The following is a 23,357-nucleotide window of genomic DNA, read 5'->3' on the forward strand; positions in this document are numbered from 1 at the left end:
GTGCCGCGAAGCGAATGCAGAAGTGCCGTTCACCCTGTTACGAGTTGATGAACCACGGAAACAATTTTGGAAACATTATTTTAAGGTACAAAAAACTCTTTGGTGTTACTTTAATACTATGTTTCCAAACAGCGTATCCTGGGAATCCAGAGTTCTCGCGGGAGCACAATATCAATTTGCTCAGTGAGAGACTTTGGCAATGAGTAATGATGCACGTTACTTTTGCCCCTTGCATCGCAGGGAACCAATCACATCTGTGTATTTGATATAGGCGGGCCAGAGGTGAGCTAAACAGATGACATTCGTGTTATCCAATTGCGTCGAGCATGAATCAGTCAGTAAACATTGGTCGTATAGTCAGGGGCGGTGGCTCCGGGTGGCACAGGCCACCCTTGAGATTCGATTGGCCACCCCAGGTGCCTAGTCTACGATTGGCCATTAACATGGCAGTTTGAAGTGTCAGACAATAGAAATGTAAGTGGCAAACACACTTGCCTTTATTGGCCTACAGGCTACTGCTTGTGCTAACATGCAAAGATATCTATTTACCTATTGCATCTGCCAGTGCCCATTTATCTAATCACACACTTAAGTCGCCGACATTTGCTAGGTCATTAAGTGTTAACTGTAACTGCTTTTGTTTTCACTCTTCCGAACGTTTACAATGTCAAAATGCAGCAACAGCACATGCAAGGATGATACTTTTTGGGTCCTTTCAATCTCCACTATGCAGCAGATCTAATTTGAACGTTATTGTTATGATACTCCATTTAATTTGAACGTTATCGTTATAGCCAGAGATTATAATTAAGGTGTGCCTGTGAGAACCGACTGAAAGTGAGGAGAGACATGACAGTTGGGATGCAAATTACATGAAAATATAAATTGTGCCTATTGTGCTTTAAAAATTAACGTGATCGCGTAATGACAATCAAAAACTGCACGTGAAAATAGGATATGCCTAGGCTAGGCCTACTCGCAAGAATAATTCACTTTCAGGCTGCACCATGACTTACTTTCACTCTTTCCAGTCTTTCCAGACTTTCTGCCAACTATCTTTCAAAAGACAGTAAGCTATTTAACTGTAGTGGGTGCATTGAAGACCTAATGGGTGTCTTCACAGAGTGAACAAACTCAACCATGCATGTAGCCTAATGAGTGTCCAACGTAAGCTATTGTGTTTTTTATTGTGCAAAAATGTTTTGCTCATTATAATAAGCTATTATGGTTGGTTTTTGTTGACACTACAGCAGGTTAGAATGTCAATAACAGACAAGCATAGCTGTGAAAGCAGAAAATATTTCAGGTGTGCCAGACCAACGATTGGATGTCACAGGCACACCCAATTCACTTTTAGATGCAAACAGAAAATGTCTAGCTAGCATCATGTAATTACATGATTCCATTTCCAAAGCAATGGAGGCTGTTTATACCAACTGGATATTATGCATATCATTGTTAATATTGTGCTATAAATGTGGCACAAACAATGCTAGAGTTTGTGGATTAGCTACAGTCTATATGTGAATGGAGCTTGCAAAAGATTGTTATGTAGACTCAATGTGAGTCTACATAACCAGTAATAAAGTGACAGTGCACCATTTATAAATAAGGTAAAATATGGAAACGTATTGCTGCCACACTAAAATAAATAAAAAGGCTCAGTATTATGTAATTAAACAGCATCAAACTACTACTTTATTTTTTCTGCTTAGGGCACCCAAATGGCCAGCAGTGGCCCTGATACCAGGCTAAAGTTTCTTGAGAACTTTAATCATCCAATTGGAAGACATGGAACGGGTTATGTGGTTTTGCTTGTTATGATAAGCTATTATGGTTGGTTTTTGTTGACACTACAGCAGGTTAGAATGTCAAGAACAGACAAGCATAGCCGTGAAAGCAGAAAATATTTCAGGTGTGCCAGACCAACGATTGGATGTCACAGGCACACCCAATTCACTTTTAGATGTAAACAGAAAATGTCTAGCTAGCATCATGTCATTGCTTCCATTTCCAAAGCAATGGAGGCTGTTTATACCAACTTGATATTATGCATATCATTGTTAATATTGTGCTATAAATGTGGCACAAACAATGCTAGAGTTTGTGGATTAGCCACAGTCTATGTGAATGGAGCTGGCAAAAGATTGTTATGTAGACTCAATGTGAGTCTACATAACCAGTAATAAAGTGACAGTGCACCATTTATAAATAAGGTAAAATATGGAAACGTATTGCTGCCACACTAAAATAAATAAAAAGGCTCAGTATTATGTAATTAAACAGCATCAAACTACTACTTTATTTTTTCTGCTTAGGGCACCCAAATGGCCAGCAGCGGCCCTGATACCAGCCTAAAGTTTCTTGAGAACTTTAATCATCAAATATAAAATGGATTATATTGTAATGTCCCCATGATGGAATTTGTTTTAGCACAGCATAGCCCAGTGACAGACAACTTTAATATTTAACTTTAATATGTTTGTGTTACATTTTATTCAAGTACAAAGAAATTTTATGTGAGTAAGGTATTTGTGTTTTTTTGTCCTTCAATTTATGAGTATGGTGTTTGCATCTGGTTTCCCTAATGTATTTGTGCTAATTTCACATCTTGAGCCTGTTTCTGTTTATCTGGATGTTTTGCCTCATGCCACCCTTGAATTAATCAGTGCCTCACTAGTGCCACCCTTGTTAAAAATGTCTAGAATCGCCACTGCGTATAGTGTTATCCAAATGCGTGCAGTGAGATTTTCAAATGCATGCTTGGTGTCGCCCCTCGAGTTGGGCCATTACATTATTGGTGGCCAGACCCTTAATCTTTCAGATTTGGGTCTGGAATCTTCAGGCTACAAACAGCACATGATTTGAAAAAAACTGCAAGGAAAGAAAGTTAGGGTTTATTTAAGACCACCATATGTTGTCATATGTGCCCCCCCCCCCCCCCCCCCCCCCACACACACACACACACACACACACACATAATCACAAGTTAACAGATAAGACTGGAATAAAAAAAGGAGGCAAAAATCTACATTTCACATGGTTTCATTTATTGCATGTGATTCCCTTTAGTATAAAAAGCAGTACAAAATCATAATACTGGCACTGACTAATACTCTTTTTAACACTGACATGACATCACTGACGAGCTCTGAGTTTGCTAAGAGACAAATGAGATAAACATGTTTGCCCACTTGACACAACAATCTGGTTTGGTCAAGAGAGGGCAGCATGACCTAGACAGTAACTGTCTGACTGTGTGACTCTCTATCTCTGTGTTTGTATGTGTGTATTTGTCTGTCTGTATGTATGCATGATGTATGTATGTGTGTGTGTGTGTGTGTGTGTGTGTGTGTGTGTGTGTGTGTGTGTGTGTGTGTGTGTGTGTGTGTGTGTGTGTGGTGGTGGTGGTGGGGGGGTTATGTGCGTGTGTGACTGCTTATGTGTGTGACGTGGAACAGCTGCTCTCTTGCGGAGGTCTGGGGTCGGAGGGATAAGGCAGGTGTGACACCACATTCTAAAACCTGCTCACTTCTGAGCCAGTGTTGTGTGTCTTTCCACCAGAAAGGAATGGCATTAAACATTATATGGAAATACAGCACAAGCACAGATGCAATGCAAGATGACTTCTCGGGAACAAAATATGATCTCCTAATAAAATCATTATGTAAATTCACACGTCTTGTGTGGCCTTTGGCAAAGGGTGAGATAGCTCCTACTCGTAAAGTACTTCCTCCCACCTCTGGAGTTTCAGATACAATTTTCAGTTCATTAACCTAACTCCCTATTCATTTCCTTAAATAGATTCAAGTTCCTTAATTGGAATGGATGTCTTTAATGTAAAAAAGCTAAAGCTAGTGTTATGCATTTGAACCCACATATGTGTTAAAAGGCAAATTACATAAAAAATACTGAACTAAAACATATAACACGTAGGTTAAAGTGTAAGTTGGTCCCTTCTGTCTGTGAACTGGTAGAGCTAGTCTGTAGTTTTGCCCCTCTGCGTTGCCTGGCGACGACAGTGGTGGTAGACATAGGCAGGGTGGATGAAGGCCAGTAAGGTCAATAAGGTCAGTGCAATGTTCACCTACAGACACACACACACACACACACACACACACACACACACACACACACACAGTGAAAAAACATGGTCAAAACAGATGTATAATCAGCATAATAACAGGTTGACAGTATAATACAGTCATTTATTAACTCACATAGAGCGGGTCTCCTCCCAGGGGGCCCTTGATGAGGGCGAAACACGGGTACTGCAACAGGGACACCACTGCAGATAGGGCCATCACCAGACCATACAGCTTCCCAAAATGAGCTGCTGGGAACCTGCACACACACAACACACACACACACACACACACACACACACATACAGAAGCAAATGCACACACACACACACACACACACACACACACACACACACACAGAGACTTGTAAATGAATAATGACTGAATGAAGATATGTCTAAGTTGAGTCAAAGGTGACTGTATGTGGAGACAGATGACACAGAAAAAACAAAATGTGAATATGCCATGTTGTTTGAGTGTGTGTGTGTGTGTGTGTGTGTGTGTGTGTGTGTGTGTACTCACGCCACGCTAATGAAGGCTGCGTTTCCCCCGTAGAGGAAGGACCTGTTGAGCACTTGCAGGATGAAGGTGAGATACTGCAGGGGCAGCAGCGGAGTGGCCGCACACACAGAGAATAGCAGGCACTGCAGGGCCGTCAGGGCCAGCGACAAGATGGCTGCCCGCAGGTCCGCCTCACGCTCGCTCTCACCTGTGCCACACACACATGCACGCACGCATGCACGCACACATACACACAAATACATATTCATTTATATAGCGCCATTTATGCAGTGTTGCTACACAAGGTGTTTAACAAAGCCAAAGTACAGATACAATTTAACATTAACTTCTAAGTGACTGTCTGAGCAGGGTCATACAGGCGCATATACATACAGACCCAAAGGAGTGAGTCTGTATGTGAGTGAGAGTCTGGGGAGTGTTTCTGTGTGTGAGTGAGAGTGTAAGGAGTGTGTGTGTGCAGTTGAGTGTTGCTGTGTGTAAGTGAGAGTGTGAGGAGTGTGTGTGCAATTGAGTGTGTGTGAGAGTGTGAGGAGTGTGTGTGCAGTTGAGTGTGTGTGTGTGTGTGTGTGTGGGGGGGAGGGACAGCTGGTCTGACCTGGCTTTCTGGTGCGTCCCTTGTGTCGGTCCATGAGGAGTCCATTCCAGGGAGCACACAGCACTCCACACAGCTGAGTGATGGCAAACGCATTCGTGTAGGTGCTCACTGAGGGAGATCATGCACACACACACACACACACACACACACACACACACACATACATATAAATTTCATTATACTTAAATTTCAACATGTGTGTTTAATTAATTTGAACGATTTACAGTTTTTTACGATTGCGTAAACACTAAAATCAAAAGTATTCCACAGTTAGCAAAACCTTACACTCAAGTAGCAAAACATCAGCCCAGATTTTCACAACTATAAACACATTATCAGCATCACAGTTTTTACAAAATAGTACACACATTGATTTACAAAACTCTAAACACATGTCTCTGGTACTTTAGACACAGAAATCTCAGATAATGTCTCCTCTTTGCAATGTCAAGGTACTACCTTCCAAAAATACACACCTATGAACCAATTTTTTATCACACCTATCAACCAACTGTTTACACACTAAATCTTTGCTTGTCACACAATTTTCTAAACATGTCTTTCAAACACCCTAGATCAAATCTGGAAAAACCATACACTAATTCTCAGTGTTTGACACAGTGTTCAATTTCTTAAAAGACAATTTGCAAAACAATTTGCAAAACACCTAACACACAAAAATCTATCAGGAAGTAACTTGAAGGCGTTATTCAAACACAACCCATCAAAATGCCACACTTATTCACCAGTGCTTTCTCTCTCTCTCTTCACATGTGTAAACACTCATTACTTTACTGAACACCATCCATTCTTTTGTTGTTGTTGTTTTTTTTGGGGGGGGGGTGGGCAGTTGGGCATGTATCATAGGCCTATAGACTCTTTCAACTGCAGAAACAAACATGTGCATTTAGTCCGGCAGCCAAATGCCATAATTTAGGTGAACCTGGTTTTGTCGGTTAAAGTTTTTTTTTGCTGTTTCTTGTTGTCAAGGGGTAACTCAATAAGATTAGAGAGGGTGCCCAGTGATATCCCTTCGGCAATTCTCGATATTAAGCCCTTCTTGTCCAATGTGTTAAATATAAGGCGAGGCACCACAGGTGAATAGGGTAAAAATTGGATCAAAACATTAACAATTTTGACATTGGATCAAAATTACTTTTTCATTGTGTTGACATACTAGATGAAAAGTCTTTACACAGGGAATTTTAGATATCTCTTTTATTTATTCCGTAAATCAGAAAGTACTGCCAATAGCCTTATCAATTTTGTCCATGTTTTTAGGAATGTCATATAAAAAGGCTAGGAATAATATATCAACAAACCCCTCTGTAGAAGCCATCTAAATATAGTTAGGTATAAGACTGGAAAGTTTGGTGTATGTAGGTGCTTCTGAAGTGCAGATTTTATTCTCAGAGTGGGAGAGGAAACTAATCCATGGGTGCTACATGCTAGCATCTCTCACTAGCACGTCTCTTAGGTGTGGATGGAGGTTTACCAGAGACTTTCTAATGAGGAGTCACAGCACTCAAAAAATCCTCCATAGAAATGCATGGGGTTAGTTTGTAACACCAATATGGCAGTTGAGTGGAAGGACTTGCCTAAACTGCCCTCTATTAGCAGACAGGGTGTCTGTTCTACTGTTCTAATATGTATAAAATATACATTTATTTTTATTCTTTATTGCAGTAGTAGTCTATGCTCAGAGCCTAAACTCGTCATTTAAAAAGAGAATATTCATTTTTAAGTATTAAAGTATTTGGAGCCTGAAACAAAGGAATACTTCAGTTGGAAATTCAACTGCCATTTGAAGAAAGATTCATTGATTTGTTACTGAGCCCATCCAGTCTACCAGAAAATGTCAAACTTGCACCAAACTACATTTTGGAGATGATCAGATGTGGCTGCAAGAGTGAAAATCCTTGAATCCTTGACTTGCTTTAACAGATGCAGTTGCCAGGTTCATGGTTGCACAATGTTCTCTGCATGTTTTAGGGTAGGATGAGCCAGAACTGGACAATTATCAGAACTAATACTAGAGGAAACGTGCACATATTCAGAATTATTACAGGCAATATCTGAAATATAAATTCATTATTTGACATAGAAAAGGGTTATATTTTCCCAATTTGAATGCATGAAGTATTGTCTGAATAACTATCACACTGCAAACTGTATTTTAGTACATTCTATTTGAGTTGATTGTTTGCTTTTCCTATTTTGTTTTCTTCATGATTTCGGCACATAGGGCTTTAATAGTTAATATAGGATACTGTCCAAGGGATATCACTGTAACCTGACTCTTGCCAGATGAATTTCGTTCCGCCTAGCTCCACTCATCCATCTGGAACCGATCCATTGGAATGGTGTTTCAGAAGGCTGGGCCTAATCAAAAAATGCTTGCATATGATTGAATAAGCCACTTGTCCGTCATCTATTGATGTGCTACTTCAACCACTCACATCGAAGCCAACCCGTGACGCTGACGAACAGTCTCACAGTCGCTTCTACGCTATGTCACATCTATGAAACTCCCGCCCTGCGTCCTGATTGGCTCAACCATACAATCTTGTGCTGAAATCACTCTCAATGGAAGAGGTCCCAGATGGATGTGAGTGAAGCTAGGCGGAGCTAAGCGGAACAAAATTAATCTGGCGAGAGTCAGGTTAATATCACTGGGCTCCCTCCTAAATATTAAAGAGCCACCCCAAGTCAACAAGTCTAAGCAAAAATGAATAAATAAATAACCCACAAAACCAGGTCTGACCCCATGGCTCCCGGATTGGCATTATCTGAAATATAGAAATTCATTAATTCACTTAGTAAAGGGTTAAATTATGTACTGTGAATGTACTGTCTGACAAACTATCACACAGAACACTGTTTTTTAGTACATTTTATTTTTGTTGATTTGCATTTAATATGAGTAGGCCTACTCATCTTGAAATTAGAGGTATATCCAATTTTTTCATGATTTTGGCACATTGGGCTTTTTCATATTTAAACATTAAATTACAGAAAACGTTTCATCTAATATGTAAACACAATGAAAAAGTAATTTTGAACCCGGCTTCTTCTAATGTTGAGATTTTTTCTTTTTAAACTTTATGCAAATCAGCACATATTTAATTAGATTATGCCTAATTTGCATATTCAAACATTACATTTCAGATAACTTTTATACCATATTAATGTAAGTAATCAACTGGGGAAGTTTCATAGTGATACCTGCTGGTTAATCTTTTTGCCCAATTCACCTGTAGTGTCTCACCTTGTATTCAATACATTGAACAAGAAAGGGTTATTATACAAAATTGCCCAAGGGATATCACTGGGCACCCTCCTAAATCTTAAAGAGATACTCCTAGTCTACAAGATTCTGCAAAAAAAAAAAACTTTAACCGACAAAACCAGGTCTGACTCCATGGCTGCCGGACTAATTCCTAAGGCTTTTCCGGAGGCACAGAAAACAAGTTTTAGCTACTGTAACTGTAAACTCAACAATCGGTCCTAAACACTGGTCAACAGATGAGCCCTTGTGAACAACAGAAATTAAAGGCAATGTAGCACAGAGAGGAAGAGGAGGAAGAGACACTTCGCAAAATGTATTTTTATGAAATTGAAAACTGTGTTAAAGGCTGAGATTTAGTGCATGGTTTTGCAGGTTTTGTATGGGGTTATGGTATTATATGGGGCAATGGGATTATAGTGACATGTTTACTGTAAAGATTGTATAAAAAAATTCTGTGTGTAAGCAGTCGAAGAAAAAAGGTAGTGTACCTCACATTGCGGAGAGAAAAAAGTCCTCAATGTACAGGTCTTGCCTTATGTGTAGTGTTTGGTCAGTATACTTTGTACTCTAAATTATTATCTAATCCTACTTGAACAATATTTCTGGAAAAAAGTCAAATGTGTTTTGCACTGAGTACATTAGTGTGTTGATTCAAACATAATCAGATCATATGATGGATGTGTTTGAGATATGACAACAAAATAGAGTTTTGATAAATAATTGTATAGTTTTGGCTGAAGTGTTTCATTTTGCAAAAGAGTTAAGGGATTCTGCTAATTGGGTGTAGTATTGTGTTAATTGTGTCACCAAGCATTGGATTGTTCACCCACTAATAGGGAACGTGAGCTGGGCTTAGACCATCGTGAGACAGGTTAGTTTTACCCTACTGATGATGTGTTGTTGCAATGGTAATCCTGCTCAGTACGAGAGGAACCGCAGGTTCAGACATGTTTGAAAAAACAGGCCCTGTTTTCAAAATTGTGCCTAAGCACAACTGTAACATGTGTCAATGTGTGTTTTTGTGCACATGTGTACTCGTGTAATGTAAACCATAAAACAGTATACATGAGAGACTTTGTGTGTGTGTGTGTCCATGTTTTATGTGTGTATGTGTATACGTGTGTGTGTATGTGTGTGTGTGTGTGTGTGTGTGTGTGTGTGTGTGTGTGTATCCATGTTTTATGTGTGTATGTGTGTGTGTGTGTGTGGTGTGTGTGTGTGTGTGTGTGTGTGTGTGTGTGTGTAAGTACCCAGAGCTGGTTCCCCTGCGGTGAGACGATTCAGCATGGGGTTGAGGGTGCCGATGAAGAGGTAGTGCCTCAGCTGCATGACAGACAGCCAAAGCAAGTGCCACAGGAAGAACCAGGACAGCGCACAGCTCCGGAAACTCTTATCTGGCACACACACTATACCACAGAGGGGGTGTTAGGGAGGGAGAGAGAACAGCATCTACTTTACCGTAATTTCCCAACTATTAGAGAGTGAGAACAGCATCTACTTTACCGTAATTTCCCAACTATTAGCAGCGGTTTATACATTGATTTTGCAAACTTTCCTCAGTTATGAGGTTAATACACAGGGACAGTATGGTATTAATATGTTTTTTAACTTGCCTAAAACACTGTCCTGTGGTTTAAACACAATGCGGCTAATACACAGGAAATTACTACAGTTGTGCAATGACACTAGCAAACCAGCTACACTGTAGCTGAGGTCTATAGTTGATTGATTGCGTGAAAAGGATCTCACCTCAAATTTCTACTTGAAACACTACAGTACAGTATGATATGGCATTGTATGTCAGTAGTATTGTATGGTATAGTATAATATACTATGGTGTAGTATTATATAGTATAGTGTAGTATAGTATGGTGTAGTAAAATATAGTATGGTGTAGTGTAGTATGGTACAGACTGTGAGGGAGAATGAGATCACATACAAACATATAGATGTCATTTGCGGACAAGGAGGCGAAAGTCATGGGGCCCATAGGGAACCCATGGATGGCATCAGAGAGAGATATATGCGTCAAATTTGCTTTCATTTCCTCTTCCTGTCCTTCCTCAAACTTTCAGAATAGCACTTCTCTGGCAGTCAGCATGGTATAGTCACTTCATGGCATATTTCAACACGGGTTCTTTAGAAACACTTGTTCTGTGTCACAATTCTATTTACATCTCAAGGACTGCCAGTACATCTGCTAAATGATTTAGGACACAAGCAATCATGCACACACACACACACACACACAAACACACACTCACCTGGCTTGCTTTGGGAGGATGGCGAGCCCTCTTTAAGATTGGTTTCCTCGGTAACAGCAGGGCTCTGAATGTTTCCTCCATTGGCTGATTTGTCCTCTATGCTATAGCTTCTCTTCTGGCCACAGCTAATTCTGCAGGAGAAACAGGGACTCAGGGTTCCTCAAAAGGGTGTGTGGGAGAATGTGTGTGTGTGTGTTTGTGTGTGTGTGTTTGTGTGTGTGTGTGTGTGTGTGTGTGTGTGTGTGTGTGTGTGTGTGTGTGTGTGTGTGTACCCATAAGTGTAGTCCTCAGGTAGTGGGTAGGGGACGTGTATGTTTATGTGTGTGTGTGTGTGTGTGTGTGTGTGTGTGTGTGTGTGTGTGTGTGTGTGTACCCATAAGTGTAGTCCTCAGGTAGTGGGTAGGGGATGTGTTTCCGGGGCATGAGTAGGAAGGTGCGCAGCACGTGGATCACGCTGCACGAGGACAGGAAGAGGAAGGAGGCCTGTAGGGAGACGCCGCTCTCATGCAGCAACTACAGCAAACACACACACACACACCATTTCATCAGCATCAGCAACTACAGCAAACACACACACACACACCATTTCATCAGCATCAGCAACTACAGCAAACACACACACACACACCATTTCATCAGCATCAGCAACTACAGCAAACACACACACCATTTGATCTGCATATTCATTATTTATACTCATAGTCACCAACACCCTTTTCTTTAGCATTATTGTCATCCTCATCATTGTTATCACCATCTTCATCTCTAAATCTATCATCTATCATCATCATCATCATCGTCATCATCATCACTGCACCATCACTGTTCTCTAAACTATCCACCTCAATAATATCATCAGAATGTTTATTACATGTTATCGTTTCCTAATCAGAACAACAATGGCTACGTTTCCATGCACACCATATTCCGGTTTTATTCGGAATAATGACAATATTCCGATACTGCATGAGTCATGTTAACACGTTATTCCCGATGCCATAACCCGAATAAGGTCATATTCGGAATACTAAAAACCAGAATAACACTCCTAGCATATGCATCTTTTAACCGGAATATTGTGGCATGGAAAGACAGAAAGACAGAAATTAGTCAGAAAATGCCCCTTTCGAAATATAAAATTCCATCTGTGCATGTTCGTGCAAAGAATTTTGGTAGCTTGCTTTGATGTCCTGACACTTTGCCAACATAGCGAAAAATATAGCGAAAGTTCGCACTTCTTAAGTGAAGACGAGGTCAATTTATGTATTACAACCTGAAGGGCCCTATCATGACATTCTAAAGCGCACCATCGCTCGTCAAAAGCTTATTCAAATTTAGTAGGATGTCCAGTCCACATTGGGAGGGGTTTCGTTATCAAACGTGGAGCACATGGCGCAACAAGGTGTTCCTAGGTTTTTTAATCAGTCATATGGGTGTGTTTGGGGCGTAACATCATTTAAACCAATGAGAATGACATCTGTCATTCCCTTTAACGGCGCAAAGCGCGATATGTCAAATAAATGCATCGGTATTTTGGCATTCAACGGCGCATTTGAAGGAGGCTGTTTGCGAGACCGTATGGAATAGTCATTCCACTAAACCATGCTTTACTAAAACCTAGCATAGCCTTCACGCATTTGCACTCATCTATTACAGTATTTGAACTCATTGGCAAAGTGAAACTAACTTCACCAAGGTGTCAGTCAACGACAAGACAGTTATATGCAAATACTTTCACTATTGACTGACAATGGGTTACCATCGAAAACATAGGCTGAAAAAGCAACACTTACCCAAATATTGCTCAAATGACTGAACAAAACAACATTTAACCTGCAGAGGAGTTGCTTATATCTCGTGACAGTGCGTCTTCAGCTGTGCTCCATACGTGTCTCTCGCCTCTCCCCTAATCACTTTTAACCGTCATTACCAATTTGCAAATGATGGTGAATAACTACTCATCATGAGATGTACAGTATTTCGTAATATCTTTATTCTAATTATGTTTCCGATTGTAATCGTGCAATTTCTAATGTTTTGCATGGACGTGCGCTGGTGTGCGTTAATGAATGATAGAAGGATGGTGCGTGCACCTGCCAATATGACTGTTGACAACGCGCTCTTAAAATAACATATAAACAACTCGCCATAGACTTCTGACCAGGTGTACAATAGCGATTTTTAGACAATGCGCCAGGCCCCTCCCTAGGTTGTTAATTGCCACACCCCTGGGTGCATTGTTTAAAAAATAAACGTGCAAAATACCGAATTAAACTTTGCGCGGGTGAAAAACGAGTTTTACACCATGCGCCAAAGTGCAAAATACAGCCCGAAAGTTTAAATGTCAAAATGGAATTAATCGATGAGTGAAAGTATCATAATGCTCCAAGACACAGCATGTGCACTGCTGACAGATGAAGAATCAATGAAAACCCCTCAATCAAAGCGGCCTATTACAAGGTTAAAATGCAAAACAATAGCGGCTCTAATCTGGCCAAATTCACTTATTTTGTGGTCATGAATGAAATTCAAGGACAGAGGCCGTTGAGACGTCATGACGCAGACATTACTTCTACTGCACGTCGCCACTTTATTCAGCTGATAAACATGTAAACGGGAATATTTTGTTTCTGCTTCACATGGAAACATCTTATTCTGAATATTCTCATAACCAGAATATGGTCCTTAATCGGAATATGGTGTGCTGGAAACATACTCACTGTTACAAGATCCTTCACTCTCTTGATTCCCTACCACTGCAACCTCCATCAGGCCTACTGTTCTATCTCAATGAGAGAAGTGGACCTTACCTTGATGATGAGGAAGATGGCTGAGGAAGAATCAAATGCACCATTGTAGAGGGTGATTATAGTGGAGCGCCGTGAACCAAACAGGTTTCCAACCTGGTCATGGAGGGTGAGAGAGAGATAGAGAGAGAGAAAAATAGAAAAGTATGGTGAGCATATTCTGGGTGGGTACATACACTGGCACATATGTGGTGTCATTAGGTTTATACTTTACCTGCATGTACATATGTGGTCATTAAGTTTATACTTTACCTGCATGTACATATGTGGTCATTAGGTTTATATTTTACCTGCATGTTTGTCACCAGAAAGAGAATTCCTCCGACCGCAATGCAAGAGAGAGCAGGGAACAGCACGATGGACACAGCTATGTGAGACAGAAAGACAGACAGGTCACATTTATAAAACACACAGGGTCACATTTATAAAACATTGCTTATTCATTCATAACCACATTAAAGCATAATCATGTGCTACATTATTGATATAAATAATAACACACAGTTACTGAACAGTGCTGTTTGTGTAAAACAAAGGAGAGGGTGAAGCTTTTGCCTTTCCTGTCACCGTGAGCCAGGTAAACTGTTTAAAGTATTCATTCTGTTTGTGTATAAAGGAATTGTGTGTGTGTGTGTGTGTGTGTGCTTGTTTGGAAACAATAAAACAGTGATAATATTGACCAGCTAACAGCATGTGATTGGCTTTAATGTTAACATCTAAAACATGTAGGAAAAGAGGAAGGAAGAGGCACTATGTCTGTTTCCTGTGGAATGAATAAACGAAAACACAGACAGGGCTTGTGGAAAAGGGCTTGTGATGATTTGTGATGGCCAGTTTAATTCAAGGCGTAACATTCCCTAGTTATACCTATGTGTGGGCACTGAATGAGGATGCCACATTTCCATGGAGTAACACATCACCTGCACCCTCTCCATGTACACACTAACTACTGAGCTAAGGTCAATTTCTTACACTGTATTTTTGACTAAGCAAATAAACCATGATTATTTATTCCGCATGTCTCTCCGCCCTGTGCTACCTCCTACACGAACGGGTCAGAGTGGAGCTTCAGAAGGGGCCCAGGAGGAGAGGCCCAGGGGCGTTATCTTTGTTTAAGTTCAAACTCTCACACACACACACACACACACACACACACACACACACACACACACACACACACACACACACACACAGACTCAAAAGCAGTCCAGACCGGCTGCCTGCTGTGCCTAAGCGGGGGGGATACATCAATAGAATGGAACGGTTGGTGGAACTCAAAAGAAAGGACCAAAAACACAAAGGGAACAGAATTCCCTTCTGAGGTAGAATCCCAAGGAGTAGAGCAGAATTCTTTACCAGCGTTTGAGAAGGCTATCAGCATGGTCCCCGTGGTGTATATGGATCTAGTGAAAAATAGAGGGGGGAAAAAACGGTTAGAAACTGTGGCATCAGATTTGGTGGAAACAAACCACAGAATGTGGGACGTGACCTTGTTTCACACTCCTTCGCCTGCCCCACCATCGTTACTACTCCACCCTTTCATTTCCTCCACCCCTCAGAGAAAACAGCCTCAGTTTGTTGCTCTGGATCACAGACACTTAAGCCAAAGATTTTCACTCGCCAGAGTCAACTCTGGAAAGTATTAGTCCTAAATCTTGCATAAACACACATTCAGAGGCACACACACACACACACACACACACACACACATTCCTTTCCTTCCAAATGTCACTCTGTTTCTTGGGAAACTCAAAGTGGTGTCTAGGCTTGCACTCTTTAATGGCCTGTATGTTTGCACTGCCAGGACCATCCCTCTCATTCCCTCCTATCACAACTCCTCTCCTCTCTCTGGTTTCTCTTCACTCTCTTCTTCTTACTTTCTTACTTCCCTCCCGCGCTCTGTGTCCCCAATTCTGGTTCCCTGGTTTCCCCATTTTCCTGCCTCTCTATTATGTCACTGTCTGTTTATGTAAGCATGCACAGGAATAGGCACACAGGCATTTCCTCCTCTAGGGTAGCTGCAACATAGAACAGCTGGAATGGGTAGAAGGGAGCAAAGGATGAGCAGAGAGAGAGAGAGGGAGAGAGAGACAGAGAGAGAGTGAGAGATTGAGAAAGAGAGAGAAAGAAATACTGTACATATATCAGAGGAAGCAAGAGAGAGAGAGAGAGAGAGAGAGAGAGGGTGTTTCAACCAATAAGTTTCCCTTAACAGTGGATATTGCTTCTCATTACGTCCACTCTAATAACCCTTGTGTGCCCTAATAATGCACTCTCTATGTCTGGCAAATGATGAGGAAAAATGATGTCATTTAGATGGACAGGATAACAATGACCACTGATGAAGTGACAACACTCATCATTCCTGGACTAGTGCACCAACTATACACAGCATGGCCAAACAAATAAATCAAATAAATCTCACAGCAGGATTGTTATTGTTTTGGTGCATATGTTGGATCAGAGTCAGCATCCTCACACATACGCTCAGTCACACACACACACACACACACACACACACACACACACACACACACACACACACACACACACACACACACACACACACACACACACACACACACACACACACACATAGTGACCTCTTTGGTTTGGACAACTCTTCAGGGGGTAATCACATGTGACAGTGAGTAAGAGAAAACTACTGCTCTTGAAATTCACTGGGGATTCCCTGACAGACGTTCTGTTATTCTCCAGCATTGTGTGTGTGTGTGTGTGTGTGTGTGTGTGTGTGTGTGTGTGTGTGTGTGTGTGTGTATGACTGAACGTATGTGTGAGGATGCTGACTCCCTTCCAACATGTGCAACATATCCAAAACAATAACAATCCTGCTGTGAGATTTATTTGATATTGCAGCTACTAATGTAAACTCTCCCGCTACCAGAGGGATTATTTCTAAAACAAAACAAACTCTATGGGATCCAGGCCAATAGCACCTCCACATCCTAGAGCAACATGTTATGCACCCCACCCAGAACATATAAGGCCGCAACACCAATATGAGAGTAGAAGTCATTTCCATTTCTCACACAGTGATGGTACAAGCACACACATACACATCTGTACACACACACACACACACACACACACACACACACACACACACACGTGCACACACACACACACACACACACACACACACACACACACACAAACAAACAAACATACAGACCTGTTGTGGCCTGACAAAAAATATTTCCTAAATAGCATGTGGTTCCCTGTTAAGCGTTAATGTTTAACTTCAGCATGTGGTGATAATAATAATAATAATAACTTGGTTTTATATAGCGCCTTTCAAGTAACCCAAGGTCGCTTTACAAAAGGAGAAGGGCAGGGGAATAGAGGGGAGAAGAGAGGAGGGGTAGAAGTGGGGCCATTGCTAATGCCTAGCCTTGGGTTTTGAGGAACTGCCCTTGTTAACACAGAATCTGGATTTACGTATGAGTTGGACATTGCAAACGACTCATCATGTGAACATTGCAAACGACTCATCATGTCAACGACAACATGGCTTTGGTGTCACACATAGGCAGTTTAAGAAATACTGATCTGAAAAATGATATTTGACCACATCTGCTCGCAGACCACTAGGGATAGCTGGCAAACCACCAGTGGCCTGCAGACCACTCTTTGAGAAACACTACACAACACTGTCAGCGCAACAGACACACATGCAAGAGGAAAAGTTAAAGATAACGTGCGAATTGGGTGGTAGAGAGAGAGAGTACCAAAACACAGATGGACAGAAGCACAAACAATGTGCTCTTTGATAGTTCTGCTCTAACTCAGTTTGGCTCACTAATTACAGTAATATCTCTCTCCAACACTCTCAATGACTTCCTGTCTTATTTCTTTCTATCTAATCTATGGTTGTCAATGCTGAATTGAAAAAAGTTGCCATCAGAACCTATGCACTGTACACAGAGAATGAGCAAAAAACTAGTTCAGCGAGGTGCTAACATGGGGTCAGTTTAGGACATGGTTGTGTCATTCATTGCTGAATTGAAACTGTTGTCGTCAGAACTGCTACTAGGTTGGTCAGCACTGTTAAGCACACAGGGGGGGGGGGGGGGCGTAACAACAGGCAACGCTCGAGTCCAAGTGTCCATACCATGTACGGGTCCAAGTGTCCACACCATGTACGGGTCCAAGTGTCCATACCATGTACAGTACGGTACGGGTCCAAGTACCCATTGGGACCCGGGATCGAATCCGACCTGTGGTCGATTCCTGATCCCACCCCATCTCTCTCTCCCACTTAATTCCTGTCATTCTTCAATGTAAAAAAAAAAATTGTACACAGAGAGCTTCAGGCCAAAAATCAGAGGTTTATCTAGTTCAACTGGTTCAGCAAAGTGCAAAAAGCAAGGTCATGGGTCAATGACCAGGCGGCACACATGATGTGCATCAACATGAATTGACTGGCTTATCTAACACTGAGTACCGGTATGCTTATATCTTTTAGTCTACGTAGCATGACACTTATGGCACGATGAAGGAACTGCCAAACTGGTTTTGGCGATTCTAATATGCAAAGGGCAATAAAAACCCTTTGCCTGCTTTGAAAAGACTTATCAGGCATCTGTGTGTGGCAGTCATGGGAGGAAAGACAGAGAGAGAACCAGAACAGGGAGTCTGCACTGAGTGAGACTCAGACCAATGTGGAGGGGAATGTCACTCAACTTTCTCAACACCCAGAACTCTTGCAGCATCATCACATCTGTGTAGACAGACACTCACACACACACACACACACACACACACACACACACACACACACACACACACACACACACACACACACATTCTCTCACGGAATCTTACTCACATTCTCTCACAGAATCTTACTCACATTCCAAGAAGACGGGTAACCATGGTGCCAAAGCGGTCAAAAAGGAAGCCATTGGGCAGTGTGAGGAAGTTGTTCATGAAGGACGCAATGGTAAAGATGAGGGAGAGCTTCTCATCCTGCTCACTGCAGTCTGCAACATACAGTACATCATCCATCATTCATAATGGGCACCTCCATTCTACATATGCAGTGTAGTCTACACTATTGAAATTAATATAATATATACAGCCATGTAATAGCATTAATCCCCCCCCCCCACACACACACACACACACACACACATGGACAGGGGTGTAGTGGTAAAATAAGAGGTGGGTAAACAATGAATTCTGTGATCACGGTAAGGTGGACTGCGCCATGTGGTATCAGATTTTTTAAAAAGACATTCAAAACATGTTTGATGATGGTGAAGGTTATTGTCCAATGTTTATAACAATACCAGTTTCTGAAATTTCAGAGGTGGGTAAGCTGTGTTTAGCCTCACTAAATCCCTGTACATGGACACACACACACACACTCACACAAACTAGCGTAATACTGACCCATGGTGTATGTGCCATTGCTGGAGGTGGTGTTGACGCATAGTTGGCTGAAGTAGCCATCACCTTTGAGCACGAAGACCAGCGAAGCCCAGCCGAACACAGCGCCGGCGAAACACAGACACTCAAACAGGCCTGTCACAAAGGTCAGCCAGGACCGGACACGGAGCCCACCGCCACAGCAGACAAGCATCGTTATCAAACACACACACACACACACTCACACACCCACACACACACACTCACAAACAGGCCCTGAGGTTCACAAGCAGACACACTACAATGCACACATCCACTGGCAAGCAACCTCTCTGTTACAGAGAAACACAGAGCACTTACAGCACACTTTGGCCAACTGCACAGTCACACACACTCACACCGAGGCACTCAAAAACACTGTAGCTGTAGTAGTTTCTAGATGGCCTCTGCTGTTCTCCTGGAAGAAGAGAAATCAAAAGAAGAGAAAGGTACATGAGATTGGAAACTATAATATCCTATAGAGATGAACAGAATGAAGGAGGTGGAGAAAACAGAGAGAGAGAGGAGAGATACAGAGAGAGAGAGATGGAGGAGAAGATTTAGATGAGTGATATGGAACTCACTGATCCTGTTCCTCTGCATGGAGATGTCTTTGCTCTCTGTTGTGTTCTATTTTGTCTTGAGCTCCACGCTGTTCTTCTTTTCCCACTTTCTCTTTCTGTCCCTTACTTTGTTGAAAGTCTCTAGCTTTCTTTTTTCACTCTCACGCTCTGTAGGATGCCCTGCAGCGTGCTCACACACACTCGCTCCCTCTCACTGACTCACTAGATACTCCTTGTCTTCATCCTTATATAGTTCCCTTCCATTCAGCTCTCTTTCTCTCTCACTCTCTCTGCTCCCTCTTTCTGCATGCTCCCTCTCTCACTCTCTATCTCTGCCTGCTCCCTCTCTATCTGCTCTCTCTCTCTCTCTCTCTCTCTCTGCCACCACCCGTTTACTCTCTCACCTCATAGTAGAGAAAACACTCATCTGTTTTGCAAGTGCAAAGGGAAGAATGTATCTGTTGTTACTCCAAACATTTTTTCCACACTCGCATAGCATGTTTCACAAGTACCTGACCTAACATAACACACAGACATAGACACACACACACACACACACACACACACACACACACACAAAAATCACACACCACACACCAAGCAGCATGCACTCTGTTGCGACTATTGGATATCAAGCTGAACTGGGGGACACCAGAAAGAAATTTCCATAGATTTACATGTTCTAAAAACTTGCCTCATAAATTAATTCACAAGCTTTTGATTTTGTTTGACTTCTCACTTTTAACTTTGTCTGTGTATGTACTTCCCCTCATTGTACACTCATATCGCAGAACAGGAATATGTTACAGAATTGATTTCTGGATTTCATTACATTGACTCAGGTGTCCATCTCTGTGTGTTTACTGATATGTGTTTAACATGCACAAATAATAATGGTCATGACAGCATGAATCCCAAGATCCTTAGTCCAGAGCAGCGGCCCTGAACATGAACTGGTAAGCACATACACCAAAGCCATAGAAAATAAAATAATGTTCCTCATCGATGCAAGAATGTTTAAGTTAGATGGGGTTGGATATTCTTTAGAATGCTTATTCTACAACATTCAAATTACAGTTGTGTCAGTAGTTGCCATAGACTGTATAAAATGTGTATTTATATTGGTATTTGTTGAAGGATAATGCATAAAAACAACCTAGGAAGCATGCTGATTCACATACAGCTGTGTAATTGCCTACTGTGTGTCCACTTGATATAAGTGATGTTGTGAAATGCCATAAGCTGAATAATAGACAAATAAAGACATAAATAAACCTCCATAAATAAATCTGAGTGCACTCCTCATCCCCCAATTTGTTTTGTTTTTTTACCAGTGTGCCATCGCACAAACATTTACAAAAAAAGGTGCTTGTGTGAGCCATGGCATGCATACACTGAACAATGTTTTTGAATGGAATGCATTAAAAAATTAAAACAAAAACCTTCCTAAAGCCATAACACCTGCATGAGCATCCGCTATAACGAAAAACGAGACACCCAGTAGAAATTGGTAAACTGACCAACATTGTTATGTATCTATCTAAGGAAAAACATTGTCTGTCTGGTCATTTCCCCTTTATGCGAAATTCCAGGAACCTGTTCATAATATAAGGCTGTCATGAGACAATGTCTAAAGATATCGTATATGCTCTGAGGTCATTATCTGCCACTAAAGCACATGAAGCATGACGAGGTCATGCCCTCGAGCTCACTTTGGTAGTACAGGTACAGGTTATTATTACTGTCTCCAAAACATTTGGCAAGTTTGCATGTGTGTGTGTGTGTGTGTGTGTGTGTGTGTGTGTGTGTGTGTGTAGTGCATGCATACCCTGATTGTGGTTATGGCTGTGTGCTTATGTGTGTGTGTGTGTGTGTGTGTGTGTGTGTGTGTGTGTGTGTGTGTGCGTGCGCGTAAGGCTCATCTCTTGACTTCCTCCTATGCAGGGCTTCTCCGGTGTGATCCCATGACCAATGATGCAACTGCACATGGTATAAGAGGCTCAAAATGGCATTTTCACACTCAGGATCATAAGACTTCTTAAACACAAACGTACACACACACACACACACAATGTGACAAACAATGACGTACAGTATCCTGGAAGCATGAAGACAGACTTAAACAGCAAAAATATGCATATGAGCATCTTCAAATACTGCATTCACCCAGTAACCTGCTTATTTAAAGTGGTTGTCAGTGAACAATAATGATCCATCTACTCTTGAGGGATATGGAGATTTTACAGGCCTAATATATACAGCATAGTATAAACAGTATTGTGATCTAACTCTGGGGATTGATTGCCACTCTAGTTCACATGTTTAAGGACTGCAGGGGATAAGGTATTAATTAAAACCGTTCCGCGCGCAATACGCATTTAGTTTCCTTATTTATTTAATCACAGTTGCATTTGAGACTTTCCTCGTTGTCTGCAAATATGCAAAAAAAATGCCATCTAGCAACGCGAAATTACAAAATCGGGCATGCATGCATGCAGTTTCCCTGGTGATCATTAATATGCACTTGCAAAATCCATTATAAACATTTAGGCCTGCTTAAATAGGGCTGCCCTATACAGTGGCAAAAGGCTGCAGAAAAGAGTCAGAGTTGAAATCAACAGTGGTGGTTGGACAAGTAAGCTTACGGTCATGGTCCTTTCGCAATTTCTCCACGGGAGGAAACTGTGCATTCAATGTTAGACAGTTATGACTAAATATAGTACTAGGGCTGGCTTTACTCTGTTCCAATAAAAATAAGAACTGTAGACGTCCTGTTATCTGTGTGCTTTCCGTCGTTCCGCCCATGGACATTGTTAGGGGTATCCGTGTTTTTCCAGAATTAAGTCAACATCATTAGCTTAGGCTACTAATTACATTGTGTCCCTCATCCGCTGTTAGCATTTTGGATGTGTGAAGTGTGACTATTCTCGGTGAAGTGTCAGAGCAAAGCATTCCAGTGAACCCACCCGATTCTCCTCACCGCTCAGCTATCGGACGGCTCCGCTGTCTTTTTCTGTTGCTACGTCGTCTGCATCCCTATCCGGGTGAAATCGGTTGCCTCTGCTGCTGCTGAATCCACGTTTTTTTTTTTACGTCCGAGGCGTTATGGTACAGTGCCAGAACAAGGCGGTCTTGGTTGGAGGATCGCCATGTTGACATACAAATAGAAAATAAACTGTGCAAGTACAGACCGTGCATTTATAGCACGTATTTGACTCTCATCCTGCTAACCTATCCACAGTATAAGTGATGACCAGTGTGCTCCACTGAGGCATGCGTAAATTCGGCTACTGAAGACCCTGTGGTGGAAGTCATCAAATTCATGAAAATGGTCATAGTCCTACCTTTGTCAACCACCAGTTCATGCGTCTCAGCAGCACAACAGTATTCAATTTCTAAGATTAGTAGACCTACATTCATGTATTACACTGGTATAAATAGGTGGTTCAGATGGTTTACAGTAGCCTAAATCACCAACGTTTGTTCAGTGCACATAACTTCATTCTTCTTTTAACATGTTTTATTGTTGATCGTGTCAGTATTGGTTGATCAGCAAAGACTATGCTTTCATACACCCCTGAAATGTGTTGATGAGTAGGCTGAGAATAGTCTCTACACCACACAACTGCAGTGGAACTGACTGTAGATATGTGGTGGCTCAACTGGTTAGAGTGAGATTTAATTTCCTAAGTGAGGAGGGTGTAAAGTAGGCGTAAACCAACAGGATCACAAGTGTCACATTAGACATTAACATAAAACAATCTTGCCAAACACAGTGGCGATTCCAGACATTTTTAACAAG

At 41.6% G+C, this 23,357-nt stretch overlaps 1 protein-coding gene and 1 long non-coding RNA gene across 4 annotated transcripts; one reads left to right on the plus strand and one right to left on the minus strand.

Moving 5' to 3' along the window:
• The first annotated feature begins 646 nt into the window (after positions 1-646).
• On the plus strand, positions 647-23,007 carry LOC121681170. Its single transcript, XR_006022012.1, has 3 exons — positions 647-657; positions 9,303-9,440; positions 22,997-23,007. It is a non-coding gene; the product is annotated as an uncharacterized LOC121681170 (long non-coding RNA).
• On the minus strand, positions 3,030-22,908 carry LOC121681164 (solute carrier family 43 member 3-like). Of its 3 annotated transcripts, none has more exons than XM_042060744.1 (13): positions 22,536-22,908; positions 18,978-19,410; positions 18,436-18,565; positions 14,919-14,965; positions 13,853-13,929; positions 13,566-13,658; positions 11,129-11,268; positions 10,756-10,886; positions 9,742-9,897; positions 5,203-5,310; positions 4,608-4,794; positions 4,221-4,344; positions 3,030-4,087 (listed from the first exon to the last, which is right to left on the minus strand). In XM_042060744.1, exons 2-13 carry the CDS (start codon positions 19,165-19,167, stop codon positions 3,980-3,982), a joined length of 1,491 nt encoding a protein of 496 aa, XP_041916678.1. In that variant the 5' UTR covers positions 19,168-19,410; positions 22,536-22,908; the 3' UTR covers positions 3,030-3,979. The 3 variants fall into 3 exon arrangements, with proteins under 3 accessions (XP_041916678.1, XP_041916676.1, XP_041916677.1); XM_042060742.1 differs by having other exon boundaries at positions 22,522-22,908; XM_042060743.1 differs by lacking the exon at positions 22,536-22,908 and adding an exon at positions 19,577-22,499.
• Positions 23,008-23,357: the final 350 nt, after the last annotated feature.

The sequence above is a fragment of the Alosa sapidissima genome, chromosome 14, assembly GCF_018492685.1.
Source record: "Alosa sapidissima isolate fAloSap1 chromosome 14, fAloSap1.pri, whole genome shotgun sequence".
Classification (NCBI taxonomy): Eukaryota; Metazoa; Chordata; class Actinopteri; order Clupeiformes; family Clupeidae; genus Alosa; species Alosa sapidissima.